This window comes from Pygocentrus nattereri, chromosome 17 (genome assembly GCF_015220715.1).
Source record: "Pygocentrus nattereri isolate fPygNat1 chromosome 17, fPygNat1.pri, whole genome shotgun sequence".
Lineage (NCBI taxonomy): Eukaryota > Metazoa > Chordata > Actinopteri > Characiformes > Serrasalmidae > Pygocentrus > Pygocentrus nattereri.
In genome coordinates this window covers 12,183,902-12,197,088 of record NC_051227.1, presented here as the reverse complement: position 1 = coordinate 12,197,088, position 13,187 = coordinate 12,183,902, and the positions used below count along the sequence as shown (strand labels likewise).

The 13,187-nt window shown below is 39.9% G+C and overlaps 1 protein-coding gene across 2 annotated transcripts in view; it reads right to left on the bottom strand.

The window, feature by feature from the left end:
- fndc3ba (fibronectin type III domain containing 3Ba) overlaps window positions 1-13,187 on the bottom strand; it is a 228,081-nt gene that overhangs the window by 54,376 nt on the left and 160,518 nt on the right. For both annotated transcript variants that reach the window (XM_037546630.1, XM_037546631.1), the window contains exons 8-10: window positions 12,281-12,438; window positions 8,227-8,286; window positions 1,393-1,531 (exon numbers count right to left, since the gene is read on the bottom strand). In XM_037546630.1, the coding sequence (XP_037402527.1) occupies window positions 1,393-1,531; window positions 8,227-8,286; window positions 12,281-12,438 (357 nt within the window). The remainder of the gene's footprint in view (window positions 1-1,392; window positions 1,532-8,226; window positions 8,287-12,280; window positions 12,439-13,187) is intronic.

Genomic DNA, 13,187 nt, shown 5'->3' with positions numbered 1-13,187 from the left:
GTTTTCTGATTTCATTTTAACATATCTCACGTTTTGTTGAGTTAACATTTATAGCCTTGGATAATTAAATCACTTGTTATATGTAAATTCAAAGTAGTTTACTGGCTACTGAACTGCATTACATTTACAGCTGTTGTATAAAAATACAGAAGATTACTGTAATTTAATTACAGCTTATTATTGTGAGTTTATAGCAAAATAGCAGCTCCATCACAGTAATCTGAAGGTGCAGGTGAGTGTGGAGTCACAGTATAGTTATTTTACTGGTATATTATATTATAAGAACACTGTTCTAGCATATAACCAATAAGAAACTGGCTCACGAAGAGTTTATTTCACAACAAAATGGTCAATACAATATTATCGCCTTTAAAAAATGAGCATTATATATGGCCAAAAGTATGTGTGCACCCTTCCCAATTACTGAGTTCAGATGTTTCTGCCACACCCATTGCTAATAGGTGTATAAAATCAAGCACATAGCCTTGCAGCCTCCGTAGACAAACACTGGCAGTAGAGGGTCACACTAAAGAGCTTAGTGACTTTAAATGTGATGACAACTATAAGTGCTATTATTGTGCAATGGAAGCATATAGGAGCAACAGCTCAGCCATAAAGTTGCAGACCATGGACACTCATGTTAGGAGCTTCATGAAACAGGTTTCCATGGCCGAACAGCCGCACACAAGCCTAAGATCACTATGTGCAATTCCAAGTGTTGGCTGGAGCGGTGTAAATTCCCGCCACTGGACTCTGTCAGTCTAATGATGAATCTGGGTTTGGTGGATGTCAGGAGAATGTTACCTACCGGACTGCATAGTACCAACAGTAAAGTTTGGTGGAGGAGGGATGATGGGCTGGGCTGTTTTTCAGGGTTTGGGCTCTTGGTTCCAGTGAAGGGTGATGTTGATGCTACAGCACAAAGACATTTTACACCGTTAAGCTTCCAGCTTTGGGTCAGCAGTTCGGGGAAGAGCCTTTCCTGTTCCAGCAGGACTGAGACCCTGAGCACAAAGCAGCTCCATAAAGATATGGAGTGACCAGTTTGGTGTGAAGGAACTCCAGTGGCCCTCACAGAGCCCTGACCTCAACCCCACTGAACACCTTTGGGATGAACTAGAACGGATATTGTGAGCCAGGCCTTCTTGTCCAACATCAGCGTCTGACTTCACAAATGCTCTTTTGACTGAATGGACACACATTCCTACAGACACTCTCCAAAATCTTGGAGAAGCTCTTCAGAAGAGTGGAAGCTGTTATAGTTGCAAAGGGGGACCAACTCTATATTAATGCCGATGGGTTTAGAATGGGATGTCCAACAAGCTCATATGGGTGTGATGGTCAGGTGTCCACATACTTTTGGCCACGCCGTGTTAAGCATGTGTGTCCTACCTTCCACTGCAGTGTGAGGGAGTTTTTGGTGCGGTGGGTGAGTTTCAGGGGTGAAGGACAGTCTGGGCTGCTGCTGTGTGTTGTAAATGTTCCAATCTCTGAACATGAGCCTTTAAACGAATTACACACCGCGTTCACTCTGTGGGGGAAAAACACATACATGAATAAATATAATACAGAAAACTGCTACTTACTGTATTTATGTTATTTGTAACTTTTGCACAAAACTGTGTGTTTAAATTATTACAACAGTGATCATTTATTATTACCGTTATCATCATTATTATTATACCTATTATAATATTTCTATCATAAATTCCAATTTCTGAATGCAAAAAGCAACTGTAATTTATAAAGCGATATACATTTAAATGATTACTTTTATGATTATTATTAATGTTGTTTAATGTTATTACTATTATTATGTACTTTTGTTATTCTAATATTCTTCGCATATCGTTGTTATCGGATCAAAAACATCGTCTCTCCAAAACTGAAAGTTTACAGGTGAAGGTAAAAACATACTCTGTTTTTAATGTAAGTCAATGGAACCAGATGATTTTCCAAGTAATTTTAGGTCATTTGTTTTGGTCCATTCATCATGAAATTTACACACGACATGTAGGGCTATGGGTATTTTCAAATTATGCTAAAAACTCCACAAAAATGGAGATACGAGGTTTTGATCCAATAGCAGCGAAATGTTACATTTGTTAAGGTTTATGAATTAATATATGGACCAAACGTAATGTATAAACTAATGGGCATCATCGCCATCAGAACAAAACAGCAAAATCGCTTTTCACTCAGTGTGCTATTCCTTTTGTTATTCAATGCTTTGATAACTTTTTATTAAGAAATAAGTAAAGAGGGGAGGAGCCTGACCAGGTCGGAGATGGCCGCTTAGACCCTTCGTTCCGTCCCTATACCTCTCTTTATTTGTTTTCCACCTCGGCTTAATTTCTTTACTACAGTCCTAATATCGATGTAACTATGGCTGATACATCTGGGGACAAAGATTTTCCAATTTTTTCAACAACGTGGTCCCAGAGACTCAAAGACAAGAAAAAGCAAGTTCCGGAATCTGCTGAGGGGGACGAGACTAATGTCTATGCTAATACGCAATCAAATATGGCCGCTCTCCTCACTGAACTCAGATCTATCGGTTGTCGTCTGGATAATATAGAGGGCCGTCTTCAAGATATTGCTGGTTCGGTCTCCTCGGTGGAGGCCTTGTTATCTACTTTGGTGACACGAGTTACTGCCACAGAAGGCAGACTGGAGGAAGCTGAAAACCGACTCTCGGCAGCAGAGGAACGCTAAACAACCACAAAGCCCAACTCACCAAACTGGCCAAAACAGCGGAGTCCTTACAGGCGAAAGTCGACGACTTAGAAAACCGCGGGAGAAGGAAAAACCTTAAACTTGTCGGCTTAACGGAAAATGCAGAGGGAAATGTCCCCTTGGCAGAGTTTCTCCAACTCCAGATTCCCTCTTGCCTGGATCTTCCTGCCGGCGCCCTACCCATTGAAATTGAACGGGCTCATAGATTTCCGACTTCAGCATCTCGGTCCAGGAGCACGCCACGGAGCGTCCTGGTCTGCTTTTTACGGTTCACTACAAAAGAGGTCATCCTACGAGCCGCACTGGAGAAACGTTCAGTCTCTCACAACGGGTCAAGCCTTCGCTTCTACACTGATCTTATCGGAATAAGTTCTACGCAGGCGGCGCGAATTCGAGGCTGAAGTGAAGGCTCTGGCTCAGCGAGGCATGTACCGCGGTTTCGCCTACCCAGCCAAGCTCTGGTGTGTTCGCGATGGGAAAGTACAGTTGTTTGACAACTTAGAATCAGCACGCAAGTTCATTGCTTCCCTTGATAATGACTTGGACTGAGCCCATTTCAATGCAAATTCCTTTATAGAGGTGGAATGTCTATTTTACCGGTGGGGCTTTATTTGAATTTAGATGCAGTGAGATGGGAGTTTTATTTTGAACGTTTTTTTCATAGTTCTCACTCCCACCGGTGACTTTACATGTCTTTATTTGAGGGTGGATGGGACTGTAGGTCCTGTGCGGCTGTTGTGGCTTCGAGGTTGCCAGGTATGTCGATTTACGGCATCACCAGACCCCCACGTTACATCGGTGGTGCCTTTTCGTTTCAGGGTGTGCCTTATCATTTGGGGATGAGGCCGGGGAGGGGGGTGGTTTACAGTGTTCTTGTTGTTGGGAATGGGGTTTTCTGCCTATGGTTTTTGTTCATTAGTCCGAGGGGTTGTGTCTCTTCATTTGTTTTTGTAAATATTATGCCATATATCTTGATTTTTGCTCTTACTACAGTGTTGACATGAATAGTACGCTTAAACTTGTTACGTGGAATGTGAAGGGCATAGGGGATGTTGTGAAGAGGAAAAAAATTCTTACATTTCTTAAAAAACAAAAGGCTGATATAGCCTTATTGCAAGAAACGCATCTATCTGCTCAGGAACATTTAAAACTCAAGAGGGACTGGGTTGGCCAGATTTATTCATCATCCTATAGCTCTAAGAAGAGAGGTACAGCTATACTCATACACAAACATATTCCTTTCATTTTGGAGTCAGAGAGAAAAGATACAGAAGGTAGATATACTTTGCTTACAGGCTTCATATTTGGACAACATATTACAATTTTGGACACATGCACCTAATGAAGATGACCCAAAATTTATGTCACATTTAATTTTATTATTCAATGAATCTTGCAAGGGCCTTGGATTCCTGGGTGGCGATTTTAATTGCATATTGGATGCCGGTCTGGACAAGTCTTCTTCATTGCCTATGATTGCCTATGGTTAATTGTAAATCTTCTGAAGTACTTCGACATATGAGTGCCCAGTCTGGCCTGATAGACATCTGGAGAGAACTGCATCCCATGTCTAGGGATTATACATTTTATTCTCACCCCCATGGCTCCTATTCAAGGCTTGATTACTTTTTTATTCCTACCAACTCTATATATATGGTAAAGGACTGTCAAATCGGCCCTATCTTATTATCCGATCACAGTCCAGTATATTTAAATATCGCATTAAATTTAACATCATTAAAAACACCTCAGTGGCGATTTAATACGTTCTTATTAAATAAAGAAGAGTTTTATTTCTATGTTAAAGACAGAATTTCGGATTATTGGCATGACAACGGCAACTCTCCAGTTACTAGTGCAATTAAATGGGATGCTCTCAAGGCCACTTTGCAAGGTCACTTGATTTCTTATGCATCTCGCCAGAAAAAACTCAGAGCCGAAATCCAGAAAAATTTGGAAGCTGAAATTGTGCAACTAGAGGAACAACATAAACAAACACAGTCAAATATAACCTGGTCCTCACTTGTAAATGCTAGATTAAAACTTAACCTCCAATACACCCACCATATCTCCAAATTGTAACTTTTTTCTAAGCAAAAATACTATGAATTCGGAAATAAACCCAGCCGTTTATTAGCTCATCAGCTTAAAGTACAACAGGCCGATCGATCTATAAAAGCCATTAAAACTTCCTCTGGCAATATTACTTACGACCCACGCATAATTAATGACACCTTCTGTGATTTTTTCAAATTGCTTTATACCTCAGATTGTAATAGCTCGCACTCGGATATTTCAAACTATTTAGATAGCATATCCCTTCCTGGAGTTTCAGAGGAATATCGGACCTTTCTGAATACCCCTTTTACACCAGAGGAGATCTGGGATGCTATTAGTGCCATGCCCTCGGGTAAAACACCTGGCCCTGATGGCTTTACAATCGAATTCTACAAGAAGTTTTGGCCAGACTTATGCCCCATCTTTATGCCCATGGTTAATAATATTCTTCAAGAAAATTCTATTCCTGGCTCATGGAAGATGGCCCACATTAGTTTATTGTTAAAAAAGGGCAAAAATTCAACAGAATGCGCTTCCTTTCGACCGATTAGTCTTCTTAATGTAGACTATAAAATCCTAACCAAAGCTCTGTCCTGCCGACTGGAAAAACTTCTTCCATACATCATTAAACCAGATCAGACAGGGTTCATTAAATCTAGATATGGATCCGATAACGTTCGCCGTCTTCTTAATATTATAAATCTTCTTAGCAAAAGAAAAGACCCTGTTTTAATTGTTTCCCTAGATGCTGAGAAAGCGTTTGACAGGGTTGAGTGGAAGTTTCTCTTTGCTCTAATGGAGAAAATTGGGTTAGGGAATAATTTTATAAATATAGTTAAACTATTGTATTCAGACCCCAGGGACTCTATAAACACAAACAATCTTTTATCTGATAGTTTTTCAATTAGAAGAGGATGTCGTCAGGGCTGCCCTCTCTCACCTCTGTTGTATGCCCTAGTGACAGAACCCCTCGCTGAATACATCAGATCTAGTCCCGTTATTGCAGGAGTCTCAGTGGGAGATTCGGATCACCGCATCTCATTATTCGCTGACGATATACTTTTATATTTAAAGAACCCAGCGACATCTGTTCCTGAAATTATAAACTTAATCTCTAACTATAGTGTGTTATCAGGTTATAAAATCAATTTTGGCAAATCTACAGCTATCCAGATAAATGCCCCAGATTATATTAAACTAAATACCCCATTCCAGTTTACAAATATGGGATTTCGGTACCTTGGTATAACAATTACTCCTGACCTGAGTAATTTGTATAGGTCCAGTTATTCCCCTATTTTAGAAACCATAAAGGAAAATTTAACGGAATGGTCATGTTTGCCTATTACATTTTTTGGCAGAATTAATGTAATCAAGATGAACATCCTACCTAGACTGCTTTATCTATTTCAAAACCTGCCCTGCCATTTGACCCATATTTTTCAAAAAGGTAAACATATTAATAAGCAGATTTATTTGGGATAATAAAAAACCCAGATTGAAATTCTCCATCCTTCTAAAACCTAAAAGTCTAGGGGGCGCATCCCTACCAAATTTAAATCTATATTTCTGGGCAGCCCAAGCGAAACAGATGTGTAGTTGGTTTTCGAACAGACCAGACTCACTATGGGTTAACATCGAAATGTTTATGTGTCATCCGAGATCCCCAATTTCTTTACCCTTTATATATAATTTTGATAAAATACCATCTCTCTTAGATAATTTTGTAGTGTACAACACATTGCTTTCTTGGAGAGATGCTAGAAAATATATGAAAATCCCTAAATGTATCTCTTTATGGTCAGCACTCACCCTGAATCCAGATCTACCACCCCAGTTTGGGGACATTGGGCTTAACAATTGGAAATTAAGGAGCATAGAGGATTTTTCCAGTTTATTTACAGCTGGAGTTTTAAACTCATTTGAACAACTCAAAGCATTATTTGGACTCCCTAACACTGAGCTTTACAATTTCTTTCAAATCAGACACTTTATCCAATCATGCCAGAAAGGGGGCAAGTTTAGATTTCAACTCAATGAATTGGAGAGTCAGATCACCTCGAACAGTTCAGAAAGTAGAATCTCAAACCTTTACACAACTCTATCCAATATGGACTCTTCACATTATGATAGTCTTAAGCTAACATGGGAGAAAGATCTAGGACTGACGTTTGATGATGATGTCTGGTCAAATATTTGTAATTGGATCTTTCCTAAATGTACTTCTACTAACGTCCATGAACAAAACTTTAAACTTTTTCATAGGCTGTATCTTACCCCAGTCCGTCTGCACAGGATATTCCCTAACACCTCAAACATGTGCTTTAAATGCTCTGCCGATGTGGGCACGGTTCTACATGTTTACTGGTCATGTGTCAAACTACAGAATTACTGGAGGGAGATTCATTTGGCCATACAAGAAATAACTGGCATACAATTTGCTATGTCTCCAGAAGTGTATCTCTTAAATGCTGTGGATCCCTCACTGGACAAGGATACCATTAGTATTTTACATATTTTATTCTATCTCGCCAGAAAGTGTATTCTGTTATTATGGTCAAAAACTGACATTCCATCCAAAAAGATGTGGCTGAAGCAGATTGACAAATGGTTACCTATGGAAAAACTAACTTACGAGTTGCACCAGAACTCAGAAAGATTTATCAGAATTTGGTCCCCTTTACAACTGTATCTGGAAAAGGCCAACTGAAGCTCTTTCTAGGCGCTCATCTGTACAACTGAACATCCTATTATGTTTTGTCCCTTCTCTGTTCAGACACAGCACTGGAAGAAGAAACTGTTTTTATACTTTCTATATTAAGTTTAATTAAATTTTAAAATTAAATTTATTAATTAAATTTTATTTTAATTTTATTTTACTGTTTGTATTATACTGTTAGCCCGGACTCTGTACTTTTGTATATTCTTGTATTTTTTATATTATGGCAAATAATGTAAAACCCAATAAACAGTTGATAGAAAAAAAAGAAATAAGTAAAACCCTTGATGAGCAGGTGTGTCCAAACTTTTGAGTAGAACTGTAACTAGTCTCACTCTGTTCGGGGCAGAGAGGCAGATACATGCATCACACTGACCTTTACTGCTGAATGACGTACTGAGATCAATTAAACAGAACTAACGGACCACAACTGATCAATACTTCTGTACACAACTGCTAATGATGAACAGACTGCACTGAAGACGTCTGTGTGTGTGTGTGTGTGTGTGTGTATATATAACTGAAAATAACCTATTTATATTACATTCAATCAAAAAAGCAATTAACTTTTGTCTTTTCCAGAACAACCTTGCGTTAAAAGCGACAATACATTCAGAAAAACACATTTAATCAGGTGCTTTGAAACTTTATCCAAACTGGTAACGCTTCGATATTAAGTTGAAGAATAATAATAAGGTTTTCTGCAGTCGTACCGTACGTGGTAATCTGTAGCGGGTCTGAGATCCTTCAGCGTGCACTCCAGCTCCTCACCACTGAAACACATCACACATGAAGGAACATGGTTAAAACACTGCTGAACAGTTAGTCGTACACGGCAGAAGAACCCTCACAGGTACTTACATACAAACACATAATTAGAGAACTAATTACACAGAAGTTCTGTAAAGAATTAGATTTGGGTCTGAACGTCTGAATTATTTGTTTGTTTTAAGGTCCAAAATGAACAAAAATATTTTAAAATGTTTTCATTCTGCAAAACGAGACTGAACACACAATACGTTTTAATAAAACTCAAATTATAATAAAATATATAATATTATATAATATATAACACTATCTAACTTACACTGGTAAGAATGGAAAGGGTATAATCTACACTTGTCAAGATAGGGATAATTAACGTACACTATATTGCCAAAAGTATTCAGTCACCCACCAAATCATTGAATTCAGGTGTTCCAGTCACTTCCATGGCCACAGGTGTATAAAGCCAAGCCCCTAGGCCTGCAGACTGCTTCTACAGACATTAGTGAAAGAATGGGTCGCTCTCAGGAGCTCAGTGAATTCCAGCGTGGTACCGTGATCGGACGCCACCTGTGCAAGTCCAGTCATGAAATTTCCTCACTACTAAATATTCCAGTCAACTGTCAGTGGGATTATAACAAAGTGGAAGCGATTGGGAACGACAGCAACTCAGCCACGAAGTGGTCGGCCACGTAAAATGACAGAGCGGGGTCAGTGGATGCTGAGGGGCATAGTGCACAGAGGTTGCCAACTTTCTGCAGAGTCAATCACTACAGACCTCTAAACTTCATATGGCCTTCAGATCAGCTCAAGAACAGCGTAGAGAGCTTCATGGAATGGGTTTCCATGGCCGAGCAGCTGCATCCAAGCCTTACATCACCAAGCGCAATGCAAAGTGTGGAATGCAGTGGTGTAAAGCGCCTCCACTGGACTCTAGAGCAGTGGAGACCTGTTCTCTGGAGTGACCAATCACACTTCTCCATCTGTCAATCCGATGGATGAGTCTGGGTTTGGCGGTTGCCAGGAGAACGGTACTTGTCTGACTGCATTGTGCTGAGTGTAAAGTTTGGTGGAGGGGGGATTATGGTGTGGGGTTGTTTTTCAGGAGTTGGGCTCGGCCCCTTAGTTCCAGTGAAAGGAACTCTTAAAGCTTCAGCACCAAGAGATTTTGGACAATTTCCTGCTCCCAACTTTGTGGGAAGAGTTTGGGGACGGCCCCTTCCTGTTCCAACATGACTGCACACCAGTGCACAAAGCAAGGTCCATAGAGACATGGATGAGCCATTTTGGTGTGGAAGAACTTGACTGGCCTGCACAGAGTCCTGACCTCAACCCGATAGAACACCTTTGGGATGAATCAGAGTGGAGACTGTGAGCCAGGCCTTCTCGTTCAACATCAGTCTGACCTTACAAATGTGCTTCTGGAAGAACGGTCAAAAATTCCCATAAACACACTCCTAACCCTTGTGGAAAGCCTTCCCAGAAGAGTTGAAGCTGTTATACCTGCAAAGGGTGGGCCGACATCATATTAAACCCTATGGATTAAGAATAGGGTGTCACTCAAGTTCATATGCGTGTGAAGCCAGATGAGCAAATACTTTTGGCAATATAATGTATGAGAACATTTTGCTATTAATATCTTATTATTATATAACTTATAAGGCTTAAAGGCACTTAAGGAGCACCATGAATAAACTTCTCTGAAGCTCTAATTGCTTTTGATTAAGCAAAATATTTATGCAAAATTCCAGTCAGAACTGATCTGAATTGGAGACATGTTCTTCAACCATATTACTTCAAGCTGTTCAACTCACAGGAAAAAAGTGACTAGATTACCCGTTCTTCAGGTAAAATGTTCTAAATAAGATGCATCTCCATTTCATCCCCACATAAGACTTCACAGAATCACAGAAACACTACAGAATAACTTTGGAAATGTTTCACTTTAACGTTTCAAACACATTTTCCTACTACCTGCTGCTAATATGCTAAAAAAAATAAATGTGCACACAGATTCTAAAACACACTATATGGCCAAAAGTATGTGAACACATGCCCATCACACCTATGTGAGCTTGCTGGATGTCCCATTCTAAACCCATGGGAATTAATATGGAGTTGGTCCCCCTTTGCAACTATAACAGCTTCCACTCTTCTGAAGAGCTTCTCCAAGATTTTGGAGAGTGTCTAGGAATTTGTGTCCATTCAGTCAAAAGAGCATTTCATATCATATCAGCTTCCATTCTTCTAGGGAGAGAGTTTGTGAGAATTTGTCCCCATTCATCCAGAAGAGCATTTGTGAGGTCAGACGCTGATGTTGAACGAGAGGGACTGTCTACCACTTCATGGCTGAGCCATTGTTGCTCCATTTCACAATAATAGCACTTACAGTTGTCCAGGGCAGATCTAGCAGGACAGAAATTTCATGAACTGACTCATGGCAGAGGTGGCATCCTATGACAGAGCCTTATTCAAAGTCACTGAGCTCTTCAGCGTGGCCCTGTACTGCCAGTGTATGTCTATGGAGGCTTCAAGGCTATGTGTTTGATTTTATACACTTGTTAACAATGTGTGTGGCTGAAACACCTGAGCTCAATACTTAGGATAGGTGTCCACATACTTTGGCCATATGGTGTGTATAACATTTTGCTGCTGTATGGACAAACCCTTATATCTCCATTTTTCATTTCATTCAAGGTAATACGTGGTGTCCCACAAGGCTCTGTTCTAGGACCACTACTGTTTTTATTACACCTTTTACCACTGGATACTCTAATCTGTAAATATGGTATCAGTGTCCACTGCTGTGCTGATGACAAAGAACTGTGTATACGGTCATGTGCAAAATTTGGGCATCCTGGTTAAATTGTGTGTTTTCGTTGATTTGCTAAATATATATATATATATATATATATATATATATATATATATATATATATATATATATCCAAAAGACTAACTTCAACCAAAACAAATGTCCTTCCTCCTGGTCCAAAAACTTGTGAATGTGACAGCCAGAGTTCTGCTATTATAATATAAAACCGTGGTATGATATAAAACCGGGTGGTCCTCTTTCCCCTCAGTACCTGAGTGAACTTCTGTCCTATTATGAACTTGTCAAACCCACTCAGATCACAGAAAGCTGGCACTCAATTAGAACCTAGAAGCTACAGCAGGGGGAAGAGCTTTATCTGGAGACCACAGCTTTGGAATAACCTTCCAGTCAGGGCTCAGGACTCACCGTGTCCTAAGAGCAAGCGAGTGTCCAGGGTAGTATTGCATCATGATGCAAAGCCTTGAGGATGCCCATAGCAAGTGTGCAGGTCAGCACAACGTAAACAAACCACTACCAGAAAACAACTAAAATGGGAGAGCATCCTCGCCTTCCTGTCTATTATCGGCACATCAACTTGATTTATTGAGATATATTAGATAAAAACTTCATACTGTAAATGAAACTAAACCATTACAAAATAATAAAATAATAAGTATTTCTAATTATTATAATAGAAAAGCAATTTAGCAGATAACACTGGTTACTTAGTTAACCGACCGGCCTTAGTGGGCCAATAATACAGCTAACCTGGATAAATAATGCAGCTAATAATGTAATTTCTATTATTTTAACACTGATTTACTGTATTTGCTTATTCCTAACCATCCGACCCACAATTACATCTAATATTTATTCACGTACATGTAAATAAGCAGATTGTTTGGTGGTGGAGATCCTCTGCTCACAGCTGGTGTACACGGCGTCAGCGATTAATAGGAGTGTTTTGATTGCATTTTAATGAGACATCTTCACAAACACCAGAGCATGTGATTTAGAAGATAGTCATCTAATGTAGCTAAAGTGACGTCTACAGTGGATTCACGTCAGACTGGCCAGCATGAGGTGACCGACTTCAGGCCCCGCTACCCCCTAAGATGGACCTGACCGGGCAAATATAAAAGTGTAACTTTAGGGTGGAGTTTCCCTTTAACTTTGTTTGGTCTTACCTGTAGATGAGGCGGAACTTCCCGTCGCGGCCTTTGTCTGATATTGTGACCTCGTAGGTGCAGGTGTACGGGTGACCGTTACTGAGCCTGTCTCTGTTCTGAAGGCCGGCAGGGGGTGTCCACCTTATTCTGGCCGTCCGAGCCTGCACGCTGTACACCTGCACAAAAAACAACAACAACAACAACAACAACAACAACTTTACATTACCTTACATACCTGTACCTGTACAAACAACATCTTTACACACCAACACATAAAGCACACCTCAACACCACACACCTGCACATAAAACACACCTGCACATAAAACACACCTCAATGCCACACACCTGCACATAAAACACACCTGCACATAAAACACACCTCAACACAACACACCTGCACATAAAACACACCTCAATGCCACACACCTGCACACAAAACACACCTCAATGCCACACCTGCACATAAAACACGCCATATTTGGATATTTGAATATTATTTTTTAAAAATCTAAAAAAATAAATAAATAAATGAAATAAAAGTTTTCAAAAAACATTTTTAAACTACAACCCCAATTCCAATGAAGTTGGGACGTTGTGTAAAACATAAATAAAAACAGAATACGATTATTTGCAAACCCTTTTCAACCTATATTCAATTGAATACACTACAAAGACAAGATATTTAAAGTTCACATTCCAAAGAAGTTGGGACAGGAGCAGCAAAAGAGTGGGAAAGCTGAGGAATGCTCAAAAAACACCTGTTTGGAACATTCCACAGGTGAACAGGCTAATTGTAAACAGGTGTCATGATTTGGTGTAAAGGGAGCATCCCTGAAAGGCTCAGTCGTTCACAAGCAAGGATGGAGTGAGGTTCACCACTTTGTGAACAACTGCGTGAGCAAATAGTCCAACAGTTTAAGAAC